The sequence below is a fragment of the Sylvia atricapilla genome, chromosome 21 (genome assembly GCF_009819655.1).
Source record: "Sylvia atricapilla isolate bSylAtr1 chromosome 21, bSylAtr1.pri, whole genome shotgun sequence".
Lineage (NCBI taxonomy): Eukaryota > Metazoa > Chordata > Aves > Passeriformes > Sylviidae > Sylvia > Sylvia atricapilla.
This window is the reverse complement of record NC_089160.1, coordinates 551,964-571,141: the sequence shown is the minus strand read 5'-3', so window position 1 is coordinate 571,141 and position 19,178 is coordinate 551,964. Positions and strand designations below refer to the sequence as shown.

The following is a 19,178-nucleotide window of genomic DNA, read 5'->3' as shown; positions in this document are numbered from 1 at the left end:
TGCGGGAGCTGGGTTTGCAGGATCTGGGTTTGTAAGAGCTGGGTTTGCAGGATCTGGGTTTGCAGGATCTGGGTTTGTAAGAGCTGGGTTTGCAGGATCTGGATTTGTGGGAGCTGGTTTTGTAAGAGCTGGGTTTGCAGGATCTGGGTTTGCGGGAGCTGGGTTTGCAGGATCTGGGTTTGTAAGAGCTGGGTTTGTGGGAGGTGGGTTTGCAGGATCTGGGTTTGCAGGAGCAGCTGCGGGCTTATGCAGCCACCTCGCTCGGGTTCCCCACTTCCTGCTGCTGCCGCTTCTGAGAAAACGCTCAGGGGCCCTTGGGGACTGCAGCAGGGAACAGTGACAGCCTCGCTGGTGGCCCTGCGCAGGACTGCAGCCCCTCTCCAGCCTGGCCAGGGCTGGGTTGGATGCTTTTCCTGCTGTGGGGAGCAGGGCCCTGGGGAGGAACTGCCTCTATTGCAGGATGTGCGTGCTGGTGCTGACTGATTTTACAGCACCTCCAGGGCACGTGCAGGGCCACAGACCCTGGAACCCACGGCCCCTCCAACCCACAGACAGCCCTACACACAGACCCTCTGACCCACAGACCCGCTGACCCACAGACCCGCTGACCCACAGACCTCCAGCTCATGGAACTGCCACCCCCTCAGCCTTACATCCCCTTGAGTGTAGGGTTCCTCCTCGGCTGCACAACAGCCTTTGGGCAACTGTCCCTCCATGGTTCAGTGCATGTCACAGCCTCCATCTCAGTGCCACTCTGTTGTGTCCCCAAGCTCTTGCTGGGGTTCCCAAGGAAAAAAATCCACCCCCTCTCCCTGCAGAAGAGCCCCTGTGCCCAAAGGGAGGTGCTTCAGCAAGTGCAGAAGCCACAGAATCACGGGATTTTTAAGTAGGAAAAACCCTCCAAGACCATCGAGTCCAACTGTTCCCCCAGCACAGCCAAAGCCACCATAAACCCATGTCCCCAAATGCCACATCCACATGGTTTTTGATATTTCTGGGGTGGGGGTCCCACCACTGGCCCTGGGAAGCTCAGCACAGAGGTTTAGGAGGAGCTGTTGTCAGTAGAGGCTGGGCAGGACAGGGCTGGCATTAGGACCTCTGTCACCTACACACAGAACTGTCACTGTGGAGTGGCCGGTGACAGCCCTGAGCCCCCCAGCCCCAGCCCAGGCAGATGCTGAGGGCTGTGTCCCTGGGGCAGGAGAGGCTCAGTGTTAATGGGACAGCTCAGCCATGGGACAGGGGCAGCTCCCACCCACCCATCCCGATCCCGAGGGGCTGGAGTAGCCCGGGGTGACACCCCAACCTGCTCCTGGCAACCCCTACAACAAACCAACCCCGGGAGCACCACCAGAGCTGTGTGTGGCTGCGGGGGTTATCAGCCTCAGCAGATTTGGGGCCGGAAAATATTTATTTCTGTAGCTTGGCAACTGGTGTGGGGGTGGAAGGGAGCGAATGGGACCTGGGGACAGTGACAGCCTGAGCCTCCCGTGGCCCAGCAGGACCGTGCTGGCCGGGCTGGGTTTAGAGCCCCTTCCCACAGAGGCTGAGGAGGAGCTGGTGATGCCCGAGGGCAGAACGAGACCAGGGGTGGGACAAACGCCAGAGTCAGAGCACGACAGTGGGGGCAAAACGCTGAGTACAGTGACTCACAGGGGAAAAACGTCCTCAGTGACACTGTGCTGCCATCAGCACAATGGCAACAGCCCCCGCACCACCCTGGCCCCAGTGACGGGGGCTGTGTGTCCCCACAGAGCACCACGAGCACATCCCTGAGTGCCACAACCACCTCTGAGCGTCACCAACTTGGCACACGCTCACCCCATCTCCTGGCGCCCCTCGGGGTGTGTTTGGGACACATCAGTGTCACACAGCGTGGGGACAGCGACAGCACAGAGCATCCCCCTGCCCAGGGGCTGCCCCCTGCTGCTGGACCGGCACTGCCAGGCTGCGGTCCGTGTGTGCTCAGAGCCTCCTCCGAGTCCTGGGGCGTCCAACATCCTCCTGCTCACCCCCGCGGGCCAGGGCTGAGGGCAGAAACTGAAACTGCCCCTTTCCTGCTCGGCAGGCTGAGCACAGCCACACGCGGTGACCCTGCTCCACGTGGAGAGCACAGGGACAGAGGGAGACCAGCAGAGCCACAGCTTCCTCTTCTGTCAGCCCCCTGCTCACAGGGGGAAAGGCAGGAGGGGAATCCCGAGGGAAACCATCATCCCACCCACAGCCAAACCTCACCCAAAGCTCAGCTCGGCAGAGGGCTGCAAACCCACATCCCTGGCGTTGCTCCTGGTCTGCTGGCAGGGGCAATGTCCAGGGGAAGTGGCACCGGAGCACCTCCCTTTGGGAGCAGGACCATCCATCCCAGCAGGATCCCTGAGCAGGTGGAGAAAGGGATGGACTCTGCACCCTCTCCCACCCCACACTGTCCAAGCGCCAAGGGGAAGGGAGGACAAGGGATCCCTGATGTTCCTCTTTCGCCTAGCACGTGCTCCCCTGAGCTCTCCCCCTGTTCCAAAGCCAGTCCCACCAGCCCCGGGCATCCAGGCTCCCGCCCCTGCCAACGGGAAAAAGATGGACACAGACAGGCAGAGGTTTAAAATCCTGTTCACAGAACCACGTCCCCTCTGTACAGCACACAACGTCTTTTTTACAGTATTTACAGCAGCAGCTGGGGCAGAGGCACTTGGGGGGCAGAGAGGGGCCCGATTTGGGGCTCCCCATGCAGAGCAAAGGTCAGCAGGGGAAGATGCCACCAAGGAATGGGGCTTCCTGGGGGGACACTGAGGTCACACTGACGTCCCGCAAGCTGATCCTCCCCAAAATCACTCTGGGGGCTCCAACAGCGGCCCAGCTCCCTCCCAGACCCCTTGGTCCCTGGAGCTGCAGACCACACGTAGTGCCCACCCAGGGCTGTCCTCTCCTGGCCTTGCCACCGCCGTCCCACGGCCGGATCCGTCCCTGTCCCCAGCCCAGGGGCCGTCCCTGCCCCAGCCAGAGGCGCAGAAGCAGAGGAAGCATCAGGGAGACTCGGGGCTGGGGCTGCTCCTCCCCAGACTCCACACCACAGCTCACATCTCTGCGGGATGACACAGGGGAGGGTGACAGTGACTAGAGCAGAAATCTGGGGCCGTGGGTCAGCTCTGGTCCCCTTCCCCTGTCTCCTCGCTCCCAGCATGGCTGGGGCCCCCGAGGGAACACTTCCCACCAGCCACCTCATTTTGCACCCCAGGGCTGGGAGCAGAGAGCAGAACTGTGCCTTACACAGTCTGCGTGGGGGGAAATGTCTCTTCAGCGAGGTTCTGTGCCTGCAGCCCGCCTGCACACCCCCGTGGGAGGAAGTGGCCCCTGCCTCAGTTTCCCCAGCAAGGCAGCCGTCGGGAAACAGCCAAACTCTCCAGAGTTGCTGGGTACAGACGCCAGAGATGCCCAGCACAGCATCACCCCTTCTCACAGAGACACCCTCAGGCTCTTACCAGGAGGGAAACATCTGGAGGGACACATCTGGAGAGGGTGAGAGCATGACCCAGAGGCTGGGATTGTCCTCCCTGCCACCACACAGACCCCTCTCCTCCCTCCTGCTGGGGCAGGTTAGGATACATCACAATGAAAGATCCTTTTATCCCCCTGCTCACCTTCCCCCCCAGGTAAAGAGCAGCCTCTGGGCAGCAGCTGGAGGGAGGGCCACAGGTCCCTGCCACCTTCCCAAAACCACCAACAGCTCTGCAGGCTGTGCTGCTGGCCTTCATGTCCCCAGTCCCCTCCCCAGGCACCAGCCCTGCTCCTCCTCTGAGGAAACAGAGGCAGCAGAGGGGGGAAGACACTCAGACCATGGAATTTCTCCCCAGGCTGAAAGAGCTTGAACAGGGAGGTGACATCCATAAGCCTCTCCCCAAAAGAAAAGACAGAAGGGTTCCACCACTGCACCAAAATCAAGTTCCCCTGCAGCAGGACCCCCAGGCAGAGAGGTGCTGCCAGGCTGTGCCACGTCGGGGCAGTGAGGAGGCCAGCCCAGGTGTCCCACCCCGTGGGAAGTGCAGGACTGAGGCTGGGCACGTACCCTCCAAGGCTTTATCCAGGTCTGCGATGAACTCCTCCAGCTCCTGCGTGTCTCCGAGCTTTGCTAATGGGGAGAAACAGTCAGGTCTTGCCATTCCCCCTCCCACTGGGGACAGCAAAGATCCCAACCCCTTGTTCCTAACACAGCTTCTCCAACTGTGTCCGCCCCAGCCAGTCCAGCCTTGACTGGGAAAATCCCAGTGCAACTTCTGCCTCTCCCAGGCAGAGCCAGGACACCAGAGCTCAATCCCACTCTGTGGGGCCCCACTGGAACCCCCCTGTCCAGGGCTGGCTGCCATTGCCAAGCCCAGCTGAGCACAGAGAAGGAAGCCCTGCAAACCCCTCTGGGTGGGAGGCTCACCTTTGGTGGGGTAAGTGTCAGCTGGGGTGTTGAGGTGCTCCTCGCTGGAGTTGAGGCTGCTTCCCGGGGATGTGCTGGCACCTGCGGACACAGAGCATCAGCCCCTGGCCTGGGCAAGGCACCTGATGACCACTTTGCAGGAACACAGCCCAGTCACGCCCATGGAGATCAGGCACACTCCTGGAGACCCCATCTGCTCCTCCCCTGCTCCTAGGAATGCTTGGAAAAGTGGGACTGAGTTTCTTTCTCAGGTTAAAGAGCACCAGAGGTTGTCTGGGCACAGTTCCGAGGACAGGGTTATCACAGGGGCCTGGGTTATGCCCAGCCTGGCATAAGGAGCCCTGGCAGATGTTGGCAGGTCCTGGGCCAGTATCCAGTGGTCATCCCCCCGTATTGCTCATCCAGCCCACCAGGGATGAGTCAGGCAGTATCAGCAGGAAGATGTTTTCTGTGGAGGAACCACAGAGCTCCCACTCTGAGAGACACCATCCTCCCCAGGGGTGCTCATTCCCCAGCCCCAGAGTCACTCTCCAGCTCATCGATGTCATTCCCCAGCCCCAGAGTCACTCTCCAGCTCATCGATGTCATCCCCCGGCCCCAGAGTCACTCTCCAGCTCACCAGTGTCATCCCCCGGCCCCAGACTCACTCTCCAGCTCACCAGTGTCATTCCCCAGCCCCAGAGTCACTCTCCAGCTCACCAATGTCATTCCCCAGCCCCAGAGTCACTCTCCAGCTCACCAGTGTCATCCCCCGGCCCCAGACTCACTCTCCAGCTCATCGATGTCATTCCCCAGCCCCAGAGTCACTCTCCAGCTCACCAGTGTCATCCCCCGGCCCCAGACTCACTCTCCAGCTCACCAGTGTCATTCCCCAGCCCCAGAGTCACTCTCCAGCTCACCAATGTCATCCCCCGGCCCCAGACTCACTCTCCAGCTCACCAGTGTCATCCCCCGGCCCCAGACTCACTCTCCAGCTCATCGATGCCGCTGTCATACACACTCTGTCCCACTTTCCTCTTCAGCTCCTCCAGGTGCTGCTGGTACTGACTCGCAGGGCCCCGCTCAAAGTCGTCCATGACCTCGTCGAACTCTCTCAGCAGCTCACCGAGCTCCTCGGCCATGGCTGGGGGCAGCAGGGGCAGTTGTGGTACCCACCCGGCAGGGGGACGGCGGGAGCCCCTCGGGGGCAGCCCGGGCTGGGCTGGGGCAGGCTCCAGCCGCCGTCCCCGAGGCAGTGGCCGTCCCTGGCGGGGCACCCGCAGCTCCCGGGACAGCTCAGCCTCCCCGGCTCATCCCACAGCCGGGCTAGGAGCTGCTCCTCGGCAGCCTTGAGAGAATCCCAGAGCGGTTTGAGAAGGACGGACCTTAAAGCTCCCACAGTGCTGGGGACAGTGCCGGGGACAGTGCTGGGGACAGTGCCGGGGACAGTGCTGGGGACAGCGCTGGGGACAGTGCTGGGGACAGTGCCGGGGACAGTGCCGGGGACAGTGCCGGGGACAGTGCTGGGGACACCTTCCGCCGCCCCCGGCCGCTCCAAGCCCGTGTCCAGCCCGGCCCCGGGCACTGCCATCCCTCCGGGGGCGGCACACGGAGCGGGCGGAGCACAGCCCCCGAGCCCCGGGCTCCATCCCAGCCCCGGGGAGCGCCCGCGGACACGGCAGCCGAGCGGGGAGCTGCGGGGAGTTCCGAGGAGGCGGCATCCCCGGCTCGGTCCGGTTCGGTACTCACCTGCTATCGGTCCCCGCGCTCCGCTCCCGGCGCCAGCGGCGCTCCCGCCGCTTTTGGCTCCTCAGCGGGGCTGGGCGGGGGCTGCCGGGGCTCCGCCTCCCGAAGGGCCGGGAGGGACCGGGACAGTCCCGGGTCACCCCGGAGCCCCATCTCCCGGGACAGTCCCGGGTCACCCCGGAGCCCCATCCCCCGGGACAGTCCCGGGTCACCCCGGAGGCCCATGGCCCGGGACAGTCCCGGGTCACCCCGGAGCCCCATGGCCCGGTCCGGCTCCGCACAGACCCCCCACGGCCGCTGGGACACGGGGCTCGGGCTCAGCCCCCGGGGAACCCGGCCTCTGGTTGTGCCGGGGAGGGTCAGGGTGGATATCAGCAAAACTTCCTTCATCTGGAATTCATCTGGAGCTGATGTGGGCTGCCCAGGCCCGGAGAGCCCCGGGACACTGCTGTCCCCGCAGGGCTGTAAGGGCTGGGGCATGTGGCGGGGAGGACACGGCTCTGTGGTGGCTCCTGGCGCTGCTCTTTGGCTCCGTGGTCTTGGGGCGCTTTTCCCACCTCCGCAGTTCTCTCCCGGAGGTGTCCCAGAGCGCAGATCTCTGTGGCTGAGCCCTGCCCTGGACCCTGCTCAGCAGCCTCAGGGGAGCGGGTTTAAAGGAAGAGCCGCTCGGGCTCTGCGCTCTTTGCTCCTGACTCAGCCGTGGCTCTGAGCCGGTCCCAGCCCTGCGGATACTCGCTGTTGTACCCTCATACAGGTCCCAGGCCCGGCTCTGCCGGTGAAACCCCAGCTGGTGTTGAGGGGCTCAAGGGGGATTTGGAGGGGCTGCAGCTAAAAACCAGCCAGAACCACCCCAACAGCAGCAACTGCCCCCAAACCCAGCAACTGCTCCCTGAACAGCAATGACCCCCCCAAACAGGGACCAGCTCCTGAGAGCCACCGCTGCCCCTGAAACCAGAGAAACCAGAGTCCCCCAAACCCTCACCCCCCCCAACAGCCACCAGTGTCCCAAAGCAACGATCTCCCCTAAAGCAGACCCCCCAAGAGCAACGACCCCTCCCGTGCCAGCACTGGGGACCAGCCAAGACCAAGGCAGAACCTTCCCAATTGTGTCTGAGGTGACCCCCAAAGCCCACAGGGGCCAGGAGCCCATGAGAACAGCCCCTGGAGTGTGACAAAAGCCACCCAGCCCCTCCTGAGCGGGTCCAGAGCAACACCAGGGCTCCATGAATGAGCTGTGCAGCTGACTGGGAAGGCGTTTATTTGTGAGGCTGGAACAGAACAGCTCCAGACCAGCCCCGTGTGCTGCAGCAGCCCCAGGGCGCTCCCGTGGGACGCAGGTCTCTGCACACCCGCAGGAGGACGCGGCCGGGCCGGGGCCAGGCTGCCCTCAAGCGGAGTTTCCAGCAATATCCCATCCACGCGGCCAGGGATCAACACCCGGCGGTGACTTTCGCGGTTCTGCAGCAGCCAGAGAAAGCTGGTGCTTCCCGGTGACCTCTCCCTGCTCCTTGCCCCCGTTACGGTGCTGGGAAAGGGAAATTCAACAGGACTTCTCCTGCAAAGAGCTGCCTACTGTGTCAGCAGCCCTGTCACATTCTAGGCTCATGGAATTCCAGAGTGGTTTGGGTTGGAAGAGACCTTAAAGCTCATCCTGTGACCCCCCTGCCATAGGCAGGGCCACCTCCCACTGTCCCAGGCTGCTCCAAGCCCAGTGTCCAGCCTGGCCTTGGGCACTGCCAGGGCTCCAGGGGCTGCTCTGGACAATCTGTACCAGTCTTTTACCACCCTGGGAAGGAATTTGAAAGGCTGGGGGCTGCTCTTGCAGCAGGTACAATCCCACCCAGAGCCGTGGCTGGACACAGCGTTGGTTTCACAGCTGGCACTCGAGTGCTCCAGTGGCCTCTGGAACCTTCCACAGCCTCATGGTGTCCCAAATTTATCTGCTCCTCCAGAATCAACAGCTCTGCTGCTCTCTGGAGCTTATCAGCTCTCAGGGGGTCTCAGCACCTATCTCAGGGCACAGGCTCCTCTGGGAAATGCTTCCCCACCCATCCCCACTGTACTGATCCGCAGGGAAGGGACCTTTGCAAAATAAGAGCCCAGCCCTGAGCAGGGCACCTGACAAGGTCTGGGTGCCTTCAGACCAGACCTGTGTGCAGGCTGTGGTGGAATGTGGAATATTGTTTGCAGAAATACTGTTTTATTCCCAAAGTTGCCCTGCTGTGGCTGCCCCATCCCTGGAACATTCAAGGCCAGAACGCCAGGCTGGATGGGGCTTGGAGCAGCCCTGGGGCAGTGGAAGGTGTTCCTGCCTGTGCCAGCGCCTCACAGCCCTCACAGGGAAGAATTTCTGTGAATATCCCACCCAGCCATGCCCACTGTTCCCCTCGTCCTGGCCCTCCAGACCCTTACAGGAGTATTTGGCTAAGTGGATGAGGTCTCTCTGAGCTGTCTCTTCCTCGGGCTGAGCAGTCCCAGCTCCCTCAGCCTGTCCTCCCAGGAGGGATGGAAATCCCTTCCCCGAGGTCCTGTGAGAAGGAGGTGGCAGGGGAGGGCTGTGCTGAGGATGTGGCTGTGGTCAGACCTGGCAGGTGACCCCCGAGTGCAGCTCTGCCCCCAGGGCACAGGGGCTGTCCCCAGAGTGGGGCAGGGGCTGGGTTTTTCTGAGAAGAGCTGGTTTTGTCCCAGGGGCCTGGCCAGGGCTAGATGCCAACATCCAGGTTTAGGAAGGAGACGTTGCTGTACAGCTCCGAGGAGACGGAGCCCCGCTCCAGGCTGCGTGTCCAGCCAGGAGGCACGGATGGATCGTGGTCCTCCCCGGGCTCCTCCCGCTCTGGCCTCCTAAGGAAGAAAAAAAAGAGAGAGATGCTGTTTGTAAATGATTCTCTTGCCAACTGCACTCCCAAACGGGCTCAAGCAGTGAGCCCAAGGCCTGCCATCTCCTGACAGTCCCAGGAGGAATGTGGAGACAGGCAAGACCACAGAATCCCAGGTTTGGGTTAGAAGGAACTTCGAAGACCATCTAGTCCATGGGCAGGGACACCTTCCACTAGACCAGCTGGTTCCAAGCCCCATCCAAACTGCTATGGAAGCGGCCCATGGTCCAGGAAAACCCTTCCCACAGAACAATTCATGTTTACCCAAGAGTCACCAGCTCTACTGAAGGCTCTTGAGCATCCCCTGCTTCCAACCATTCCCCACTCCCGACCCCAGGGAGCAAACCCCGTCCTGCATTATGTGCCATGGTGGACCCAGCTCAGGGAACACTGGCTCCTTTTAGCCACCAGCTTTACCCTCAGGGAAGGGCACGAGCCCCAGTTCTGTGGGACTGTCCCTTCCTGCACCCGAAATGTGGGTGCATGGACAGAGCCCCACAGACACACGGGGCAGGCAAACACTGCAGGGAAATGGAGATATCAAGGTTTGGAGCAGGCTGGTGGTGGAGCAGGAATTAGTGTCCCACAGGAGCCGTGTGGATCCCAGCACTCTGGAGAGAGCTGGCACACACTGAGAAGCGCACAGCCAGAGCAGGGAGCTCCAAGGCTGGGAAGGATGGAGTGTGAAGGGCTTTCCCTGGGGAGCCGGCCCCAGAGCGGTGTAGGAAGGAGCAGTCTGGAGGAGGATGAGCAGGGTGTGCTGTCCCTTGTCCCTGTGCCCTGAGGGGCCCCTCGGGCACTTACGGCACGTCAGGGAACTTCCTGCGCAGCAGGTACTCGATGACATCGGGGTCTGTCTGGAACAGCCTCCTCAGCACGTCACACTGCATCTCTGGGGACACCTGGGGACACATGGCCACCTCACTCGTGGCCCTGCTCGGCAGGAGGCTGAGCAGAGCAGCCAAGGGCCCTGGAAGGACTCCAGGACGTGGTCACAGCCCCAGCACGTTAGTGTCACACCCCACACACCTCCCAGGGTCTGCAGGATCTCAGCCCCTGCTTCCCCCCACTATCCCCAATCCTTTGGCTCCCTGCAGACCCCAAAAATTGCTATAAGGCTTTTTGGGGACCTGAAATGATGCGTTCCAATAGACCTGAGAGGACTCTTACTGCTGCCTGCAGGTGCCCTGAGGGAGGGTGGAGGGAGGATGGAGCCAGAGGATGGGCACAGACCGAGGTGTGCATCTCTGACAGGGCCAAAATCCTTCCCCTGCTGCTCTTGGAGGAGTTCAGAGGGAAGGAGGGTCTGGAGGAGCTGCCCTGAGGAGCCCCACATACCATGAACAGGGAGTGGTGGTGCTCAATCAGCCTCTGGAGCACCAGGATTATGGCAGCACTGTCCTCAAAGTTCAGGCCACTGGCGTCTTTCTCTCCAGGCTTTTCCTTCTGCAAGATGTTGGGACCAAAGACTGTCGCCAGGTTTGACACTGTCATTTTATTCCCAGGGATCTACAAGGAAGCACAAAAGGAACCTGTGACTGTGGATGTAGTGGGATGTCCCTGGATATCCTCACCCACCCCAGGGCAGGAACACGAGGGTGAGGTGAGGTCGAGATGTTGGTCTGGGTCTAGTTTGATCCTCTCTGAGCTGGTGGCAGGGCAAGCACAAAGGGATTTGAGGTGCTGGAGCACACACTCATCCCATTCCCACCTTCCCACCTTTTCCAACCACAATGATCCCAGGATTCCATGAAGGATTTGGTTTTTTCCCAAAGCCGTCACCCAGACTTGTAGCAGCTCTGCTCAAGCAGGAGTTCCCAGCTTTATCACGGAAGGTGCTACAAAATCACAGCTTAAAAAACTGCCCTAATGTAAATAACATAAAAAACATACTTATACTCTGTGCTGCAACTGCACACACCTCCAGACTTGTGTGCTTGAGCTATACCTCACACGAGAATCAAACATGAAGACTTCAAGCACCCAGCAACTGGAATGGCTCCTTCCCCAGTCCTTATCAATCCAGCAGCTGAAAAGGCTATTTCTGGAAATGGCAAACACTCAGCGACAAGAACAGGCTTTTCCTGTTGCTCTGTCACCCTCCTGCCAGCAGTGAGCCGCAGGAAGGAGCCTTCTCTCACCCAGACCTGGGTCTGTGTGAACACAAACACAGGGATACGCTGTAGAGACAAAGCACGAGCAGCCCGGGCACCTTTCCCCTGGAGCAGCTCCTGTGGAGCAGCCTTACCTCCCGGCCCTGGGGGTCCCAGGAGCTCTCAGCATGCCGGGCCACCTCGGCCAGGAAGCGCAGGAGCCGGAGCAGGGTGTCACTGTGGCAGGGGGGCAGCAGGAAGAGCAGCAGCTGCAGGGTGTCCAGCTGTGCTGGCCCCTCCATGGCTGGGGAGAGCAGCTGTTAGTGAAGGGCCCAGCCCAGCAGGCACTTCCAGCCCTTTTCCACACCCTTGGGAGTGAGCTGGGGGGGGAGCCGGGCTGCTGTCCCACCCTTCATCCCACGGGATGGAGAACCCAGCCAGGGCTGTGCTGATGTTGGATGTTGCACAGCCCCACAGGCAAAGAGTGTCCTGGCTCACAGGGATTTTTATAACCCTATTCAACCCCCCCACAGATTACAGTGACTGCAACTGGCAGTGCCAGAGAGCACAACACCCATCCCATCACTATCCAGAGGCTTTGGAGAAGAAGGGTGGTGAGCAAGGATCCATTCCTGGCAGTGTCCAAAGCCAGGTTGGACAGGACTTGGAGCAGCCTCACCAAGAGGTGTCCAAAGAGGTGGGATTTAAGGTGCCCCGAACACAAAGCCTCCTGTGGCTGTTGAGGCTCTGCCCCACAGATACTCACTGGCTGTGCTGAGGAAGGCTCCGTAGAGCTCCCTGGGAATCAGGGAATCAGGCATATCCCGGAGGAACTCTTTGAGCAGAGCAGCCACATCATGAACACTTTGGTGCTCATCCAAGAAAACATCCAGTCCTCGATCGAACTCTTCCCTCAGCTTGGGGATGGGAGAAATTGGAAGGACGAAGATCAGTCAGTCCTAGTCCATTCCAGACCTCTCCACAGCAGTGTCAGCTCTATCCACCCCATCCACGTGAGCCTCTGTCCCTGGCAAGGCACAGCCAGAGGCTGCAGGCAATGTCCCCCTTTACCTGCTGGACTCTTTTCTTGGAGCTCCCGACGCGGAAGATGCCGACAGTTTGGAGCCCTGGGGACAGACAGATTAGTGCTGTGCCTTGCCACGGCTCCCTGCCGCCCCAGCTGCTCCTGGGAGCGCCTCAGCACCACGGTGGGGCTCCTCCTGCCTGACTTTCCCTTCTCCAGACAGGGGGAAAGGAAAGGCTGTGGAGCCATGAGATGTCCTGGGGCTGTCTGTGGGAAGGGAGGAGATCCCATCCTTACAGTCACAGGGAGGGAGGGCAGGAGGTGCAGCAGGAGCTGAGGCACCAGGACATGGTCACTGACACACACAGTGACATTCTCTTCTCAGTGACATTCCCCTCTGGTGCTGCATCCAACCCAGAGGACTCTCCCCAGGAGGCTTTTTGGGAGATGCCCTGCCCCAGGACTCACAGAATCCTTCAGGTTGGGAAGGACCTCCAGGAGCATCACGTCCAACCTCTGAGTGAATCCCACAGTGCCCATTAAACCCAGTCCCTCCTGGCCCTTGGGGGTGGCCAGGCCAGGATGTCCTGGTGACCACACAGAGGGAGTTTTCCCAGCCCTTACCGTGTGTCTCAAGGTGTGTGCAGCACCTGTCCACAATCCGTGGCACCTGCCAGCTGATGGGGTTCAGGCTCAGCGGCTTCTTCTTGCCCCGGCTCCTGCGGGGGTCCAGCTCGTGGGGGTGTGAGAGCTGCAGGGCCTCCAGCAGCTTGGACGTGTTGTCACTCAGGTCCGTGATGGAATCCACAGACATGGCCCCCTGGGATGGAGCACGGGGCATTTGCAGGTGGCAGGAATGACCCATAGATCCATCAGTGCCGCCACCTCCGGGGTTTCTGGGAAAGGGCAGCACCCAGTCCCACCCATGGCACAGGCAGGGACACCTCCCATGTCCCAGGTCACTCCCAGCCCCATCCAGCCTGGCCTTGGGCACTGCAGGGATCCAGGGACAGCCACAGCTTCTCCTTCCCCTGTGCCAGCCCTGCCCACCCTCCTGGGGAAGAATTCTTCCCAATATTCCATCTATCCCTGCCCTCTGGACCCTTAAATGTCCCCCTGGTGTCCTCAGCTCCATAAGAACTGCTCTAGTGAACATCCTCCCACTCCTCCCAGTCCATCCCTGAGGGGACTGGGGACATCCCCATTTCCCTGAGGACAGACTGGGACCGGCCCAGCCTGAGACACAACCACCTCAGTCAGTGAGAAAAGCTCCTGGGAAATCCCATTTCTGGCTCAGACGCCCCCATCCGCCCCACGGCACTGCCACAGCCCGTTTTGGGGGCCATACCCTCCTCTGGCTCCAGCAGCTCCTGTCCAGAAGAGCTGGGGAGGGCGGCTCCTCCGGGAGGCCCCTGCCGGCTGCCGGGATGCAGCTGGTGCCCATGCCCAGCCTCTTGTGCCTCTGGGCCAGGAAGGTGGTGACCGTGGCCTCCAGCTCCAGGCACAGCCGGCGGCTCCTGCCCACGGCCTCCTGCAGCCGCCGGCAGGCGCGGTCATTGCTGAGCACCTGCGCCAGCGGCACCCCGAAGGTGTGGGGACAGCACTCTGGGGAGCACAGCAGGACGGGGGGCTGCACAGAGGAGCTCCTGTCCCCAGGAGCACCCCGTGTGTCCCCAAGTAAAGCCAAAGGGAGCTGCTCTTCGCGGAGAGCAGGAAAGGTGTGGTGGGAGCCAATTTCCCAGGCCTGGGAAATGAGGTGCTGAGGGAGGGAAAGAGACACAGGGGACTGTTCTCCAGCAGCAGGCTGATGAGACAGCATTAATGAGAAATAAAGAGGACCAAAACTGGAGCCTGTCCCAGTTTTTCCTGGAGTTTCCCTCCTGTGACTCGCTACGGCCCCATGAAGATGCCGTGACATCTATGAAGCAACCATCTCATACATCACCAAAAGATCCTTCCCGAATTCTAACCTCCAGTTTTCTCCAGGGTTTGCCTCAGCTACGTCTGCTCAAGAGAAGTCCTGCCTTAGTGGTATTTCTCCCAAATACTGTCCATCTCCCTCCCTCTGCCAAGGAGGGCTCTCCTCACCCCCAGTCTTTGCACTGCCCTGGGGCTTTACACCTGGATCAGAGCCACAAATCCTTTTAGTAAAATATGAGGCATTGATTTCAGTAGTTTTCTTGAGTGGGCTTTGTACTCGTGTGGGGAAGCTTATTCCCAGCTGGCTCTGCTCTAGGATTCTGTGTGCCCCAGGGCTGGCACTGAGGTCCCTCAAGGGATGATAAAATAGAACTGGAAGCAGCAAGGGGCAAAATGGGCAGACAGACACATTTCTAAGTGTTCACCTTGAAAATGTGTTTCACATTACACATATTCCACACCTTTCTGTGCCTTCCAGGCTCGATCAAGCTCGTGCCATTCCCAGAACAGCAGAACAACCTGGGATGGAGCATCCTGCAGGATTTGGGCACCCCCATCCCACCCCAAGTCACCCATTCCCCCTGAGAGCAGGCACCAAAGCCCAGGTAAAAGGGAGGCTGCTCACCTTTCCTCTCCTTTGAGAAGCTCTCCAGCTTCTGCCGAATGGATTTAATGCCTTTGGGGCCATCTAGGAGGAGAGGAGAAGGATCAGCACCAGCATCTTGGGGCAGGTTCAGCACAGGCTCCCTGTCCCTCTGCAGCTCCAGCCAAGGGACACTGGGATCCAGCAGTCCCCCAGGACACACAGTGGGCAGCAGCTTCTCTGGGAGAGCCCTGGAGATGGACACCCCTGCCCTGGGACAGCCCTGGAGATGGACACCCCTGCCCTGGGACAGCCCTGGAGATGGACACCCCTGCCCTGGGACAGCCCTGGAGATGGACACCCCTGCCCTGGGACAGTCCTGGAGATGGACATCACTGCCCTGGGACAGCCCTGGAGACGGGCACCATCCTCACCAGGTGAAGGAGTGGTGGGACCCCCACGGCTCTACACGGGCAGTGAGGCCCAGAAAGGCTTTTGGAAATGTTTTACAGAGCACAGACATAAAAAGTTGTACCAAACACCATCAGCAATCCCATCCTGCTCTGGAGGACTCACACATCCAGCAGCAGTGAACTGGGAGTTCACTCACTGCCCACCCTAAGTCCTTCCAGGACACATCATCCCATTCTGGTTCATACTCCTCATTCTTGAGGAATTCTCCTCCTAGGAACAGCTTATAGCTACTTGTTTGGGTTATTTTGTAAAACTTAGAGGAAAGCTCTGACAGCTGGAATGAGGAACACCAGTGTAGAAGCCAACATAAATTATCCAGCAGCACCCTGACAAACCAGGAAGGAAACATTGGGGTTTGGGGTTTATTTTGGCACTGCACTGGTCCCTAGAGGATCTGCTGCTGCAGGGTGTCACTGCAAGTGGGATCACAACAGTCCAAAATAAAACAAAATAGAAAAGGGATCAGGATGTTTGTGGTCCAAGTCCCCCAGGGACTGGTGCCTCAGCCCTGGAGCAACTGGGAGTTCTGGGAAGAAGGGAGCTGTGCTGGGCTCTTCATGAAGCCATTTCATGACACAAAATCTTTGGGGTATTAAGATGGGAAACAAAACTTGGGTGTCACCTCGAGCCCTTGGTGCTCAGTGTGAGGCTGGGCACTGGGAGATGCTCCACCCCTGGCAGAGGAACCCAGAAACTTGGGGCCTCCATCCTGCCCTGGGGTGCAGGGAGTGGAGGGGGGGCTGGAGACCCCCAGGCTCCCTCTGCACCCCCAGCCCTGGTGCCACCCCCTGCCCTGCTGGGATGCCAAAATATGGCCCAGGGCAGACCAGGCACATCATGTGGGTAAGAAGTGAATTGGGAAGGAGTGTTTGCTGATGGGGTTTGCTGATGGGGGCCACAGGCAGCCCCGGGACCCCTGACAGGGCCTCTGTGCTCAGTTCCTGTGGAGCTCCGAATTTATCCACCGTTTATTGTCCTAGTGCATTATCCTGTCTCCCATAAGCCCCTTTCCAGCACTGGGACTTACTGCTGGACATGGATCCAAAGAGCAAATCCTGTCCCAGCCCAGGGGCTCTCAGACAATCCCAGTGGAGACTTGGCCAAGTTGTCACATCTGCTTTGGGTTTGGGGGTTGGAGGGTCACGTTCTCACACTGCTGTGGACATGCAAACCCCTCCACAGGCTGAGCAGGCCTTTGGGGCTCAGGATACAGCAGGAATGAGAAATAAAACGGACCGAAATGTGCCACGGATGTCTGTCCATAACCTTCATCCTGGGCTGTGGTGCGGGGCTGAGCAGCCTGACTGAGCTCAGCCTCAGCCCCCTGGAGGAGCCTCCTGTCCCATCCTGTCCCCCCCTGTCCCCTGTACCTCTGTCCAGGCTGAGGTGCCCCTGGGGCAGCCTCTCCTGCAGCCGGAACAGCGCCAGCTCCTGCAGACTGGCCCTCTCCAGCTCCGACAGGCTCTGCAGGGCCACGGGCTGCATCCCAGCGCTGGCACCTGCCACACGGCCCGAGCCAAAGGTCCTCGGGAGGACACACCTGTGTGGGAGGAACACGTGGCAGTGACACCTGAACAAGGAGAGAAACTGCTGGGAGCACCCCAGGGAGTCTTGGCAGGAGACATTTGTCCCTCTGTCACCTCTCCAAAAAGCCACTGAGGCTGCAGATGCCCCAGCCACATCATCTCACTTCAACGTTCCAGGAGAAGGCCTTGGAGGCATCAGGAGAAGAGATTCAGGTTTGATATTGGGAAGGAATTATTCCCTGTGAGGGCGGGGAGGCCTGGCACAGGGTGCTGAGAGAAAGAGAAACTGTGTTTGCTCTGTCCCTGGAGTGTCCATGGCCAGGCTGGACGGGGCTTGGAGCACCCTGGGCTGCTGGAAAATGGCCCTGCATGGAAGGAGACGAGCTTTAAGGTCCCTCCCAACCCAAGCAATTCCACAATTCTATGATTTATCTCCTTTAAATAATAAGCAGCTGCCCATGACCAGAGCTGCCGAGGCCCTTTACCCTCGGCAGAGGCTGGACACAGCCCCTGGGCACACCCTGGACACCCCATGTCCCCTCCCAGAGCTTTGGGGAGCCCTCCCTGTTGTGTGCAGGCTCTGGGAGACCCACACAGGGACCTGTTCCTCACCCCACACTGACCTGGCAGCCTCCAGCCCGGTGCCACCTGCACCACGGTGCCAGCAGCAGCACTGTGCCAGCCCCAGCACTGTGCCAACCCCAGCACCACTGTGCCAGCACCAGCACCACCCAGCACCACTGTGCCAGCACCAGCACCACCCAGCACCACTGTGCCAGCACCAGCAGCACCAGCACCACCCAGCACGGTCCAAAGAGCAGCAGCAGCCCCAGAGAGAAGACAGGGCTGAGGTCAGAGTACGGGCTCTGGAAAGAACCTCCCCGAAGAGGCTTAAGGCAAGAATGAGATAGAAATGCCTGGAAATCACAAGGGATGAGGGTGAGACCCCCCCCAAACAGGACAGGGCTCCTGTGTCACTCTCTGCCACCCCCCTCCAGCCTCTGAGACTGGCTCCTTCTGGCTGGGTTTGAAATTTCAGTTTCTAAAGGAATTTAGAAAGTTACATAAATTAAAGAAGAAAATATAAATATATATACATATATAATATAAATATAACTATATTGTAAATAAATTATAAATAAAAATATAAATATATAAATGTACATATAAATATATGAAGAGTTGCTCAGAGCTTCCTGAAAGGGCACACTGAAAAGGGATTCAGCTACATCACAGAATCCCACACTGGTTTGGCTTGGAAGAGACCTCAAAAACCATCTCATTCCACCCCCAGCCATGGGCAGGGACACCTCCCACTGTCCCAGGCTGCTCCAAGCCCCAGTGTCCAGCCTGGCCTTGGGCACTCCCAGGGATCCAGGGGCAGCCACAGCCTCTCTGGGCACCCTGTGCCAGCCCTGCCCACCCTGCCACCAGGAATTCCTTCCCAATATCCCATCTGTTCCTGCCCTCTGTCAAATTAAAGAGGTGCAGTGCAGAGGTTTATATAACTACCACCCTGCTCCCCCAGGACAGCCTGGGGCAGGAAACTCCCTGGTTCTGACAGGTAAAAGCATCTCCAGGTGCCAGGGACAGCTCCTGTGCCTCTGCTGCTCCAGGAGCTCCCAGCAGTGCAGGAGCAGCTCTGCTGTGGGTGGGTGGATGGATGGAGGGAGGGATGGAGGGATGGACAAACCCCCAGAGAGACACGCTGCAGGGAATTACCTTTGTGCAGGGGAAGCTCCACACTCCAGCAGAGGCCACGGCCCCAGCCCCAGCCTGAGTGGAGTCCTGGGGGATGTGGCCACCATGGGGTGGGGAGGAATCCCAGTTAGGAGAGGGAGCAGCAGAGGGAAGGCAGGAAGGAGAAGGGCAGGAAGGAGAAGCCCGCACGAGTTGCTGCTTATCTGCACAACCACAGGCACCACTCGAGGAGCCCCTGTGACGTGCCACCACCACTGGCAGTGCCAAAGCTCACCCTCTAGGGGTTAACCCCGAATCCCTGTCCTGCTCCTCACGCCAGGTGTGGATTTATGTCCCTGCAAACAGATGGGCACCAGCCCCTCCCAGGCAGAGGCACAGCAGCAGCGTGGGTGTCCCTGCAGGGGACTGGGACCAGTGGTCCCTGGGGATCCCGTGGGATGGGAGTTTGCTCAGCCTGTGCTGGCACCAGGCCCCCACAAGGGAGGCAATGCTGGCCCACAGCAGGGGCAAAACCAGAGCCCCACAAACCCTCCTTTGGAGGGGATGCCAGAGCAGGAACCTCACTGACTCAGAAACAGGACTAGTGCTTATTTCGGGAAATCTCATGGGGAAAGCTCCGTCCGACTGCCCCCTCCCTTCCCAAGGACAGCGGCTGCTCCCCGTTTCAGCTGCAGTTCCAGTTACCTGCCCGTGTCCTCTCGCAGCAGCAGCAGCCCCAAAGCTCCTGCCTCTTCCTTTGGGATGATGGTTTCCACTTTAGTGTCTCCTCAAAGGCTCCGGGGGCCCGTCCAGCCCCAGGCAGGAGCAGCAGGGAAATGATGGAAAGGAGCTGCCACAGA

The 19,178-nt window shown here is 59.9% G+C and overlaps 2 protein-coding genes across 2 annotated transcripts; both read right to left on the bottom strand.

Moving 5' to 3' along the window:
* Positions 1 to 2,588: 2,588 nt before the first annotated feature.
* Positions 2,589 to 5,574, bottom strand: LOC136370444 (regulator of cell cycle RGCC-like). The gene is made up of 4 exons (XM_066333854.1): positions 5,385 to 5,574; positions 4,418 to 4,498; positions 4,058 to 4,120; positions 2,589 to 3,076 (listed from the first exon to the last, which is right to left on the bottom strand). Exons 1-4 carry the CDS (start codon positions 5,536 to 5,538, stop codon positions 3,069 to 3,071), a joined length of 306 nt encoding a protein of 101 aa, XP_066189951.1. The 5' UTR covers positions 5,539 to 5,574; the 3' UTR covers positions 2,589 to 3,068.
* Positions 5,575 to 7,182: 1,608 nt separating this feature from the next.
* Positions 7,183 to 18,506, bottom strand: ARHGAP36 (Rho GTPase activating protein 36). The gene is made up of 11 exons (XM_066333850.1): positions 18,361 to 18,506; positions 16,483 to 16,652; positions 14,681 to 14,743; positions 13,484 to 13,740; positions 12,760 to 12,955; positions 12,183 to 12,238; positions 11,878 to 12,028; positions 11,267 to 11,415; positions 10,357 to 10,527; positions 9,823 to 9,920; positions 7,183 to 8,983 (listed from the first exon to the last, which is right to left on the bottom strand). The coding sequence occupies exons 1-11, from the start codon at positions 18,444 to 18,446 to the stop codon at positions 8,845 to 8,847; spliced, it is 1,536 nt and encodes a 511-aa protein (XP_066189947.1). The 5' UTR covers positions 18,447 to 18,506; the 3' UTR covers positions 7,183 to 8,844.
* Positions 18,507 to 19,178: the final 672 nt, after the last annotated feature.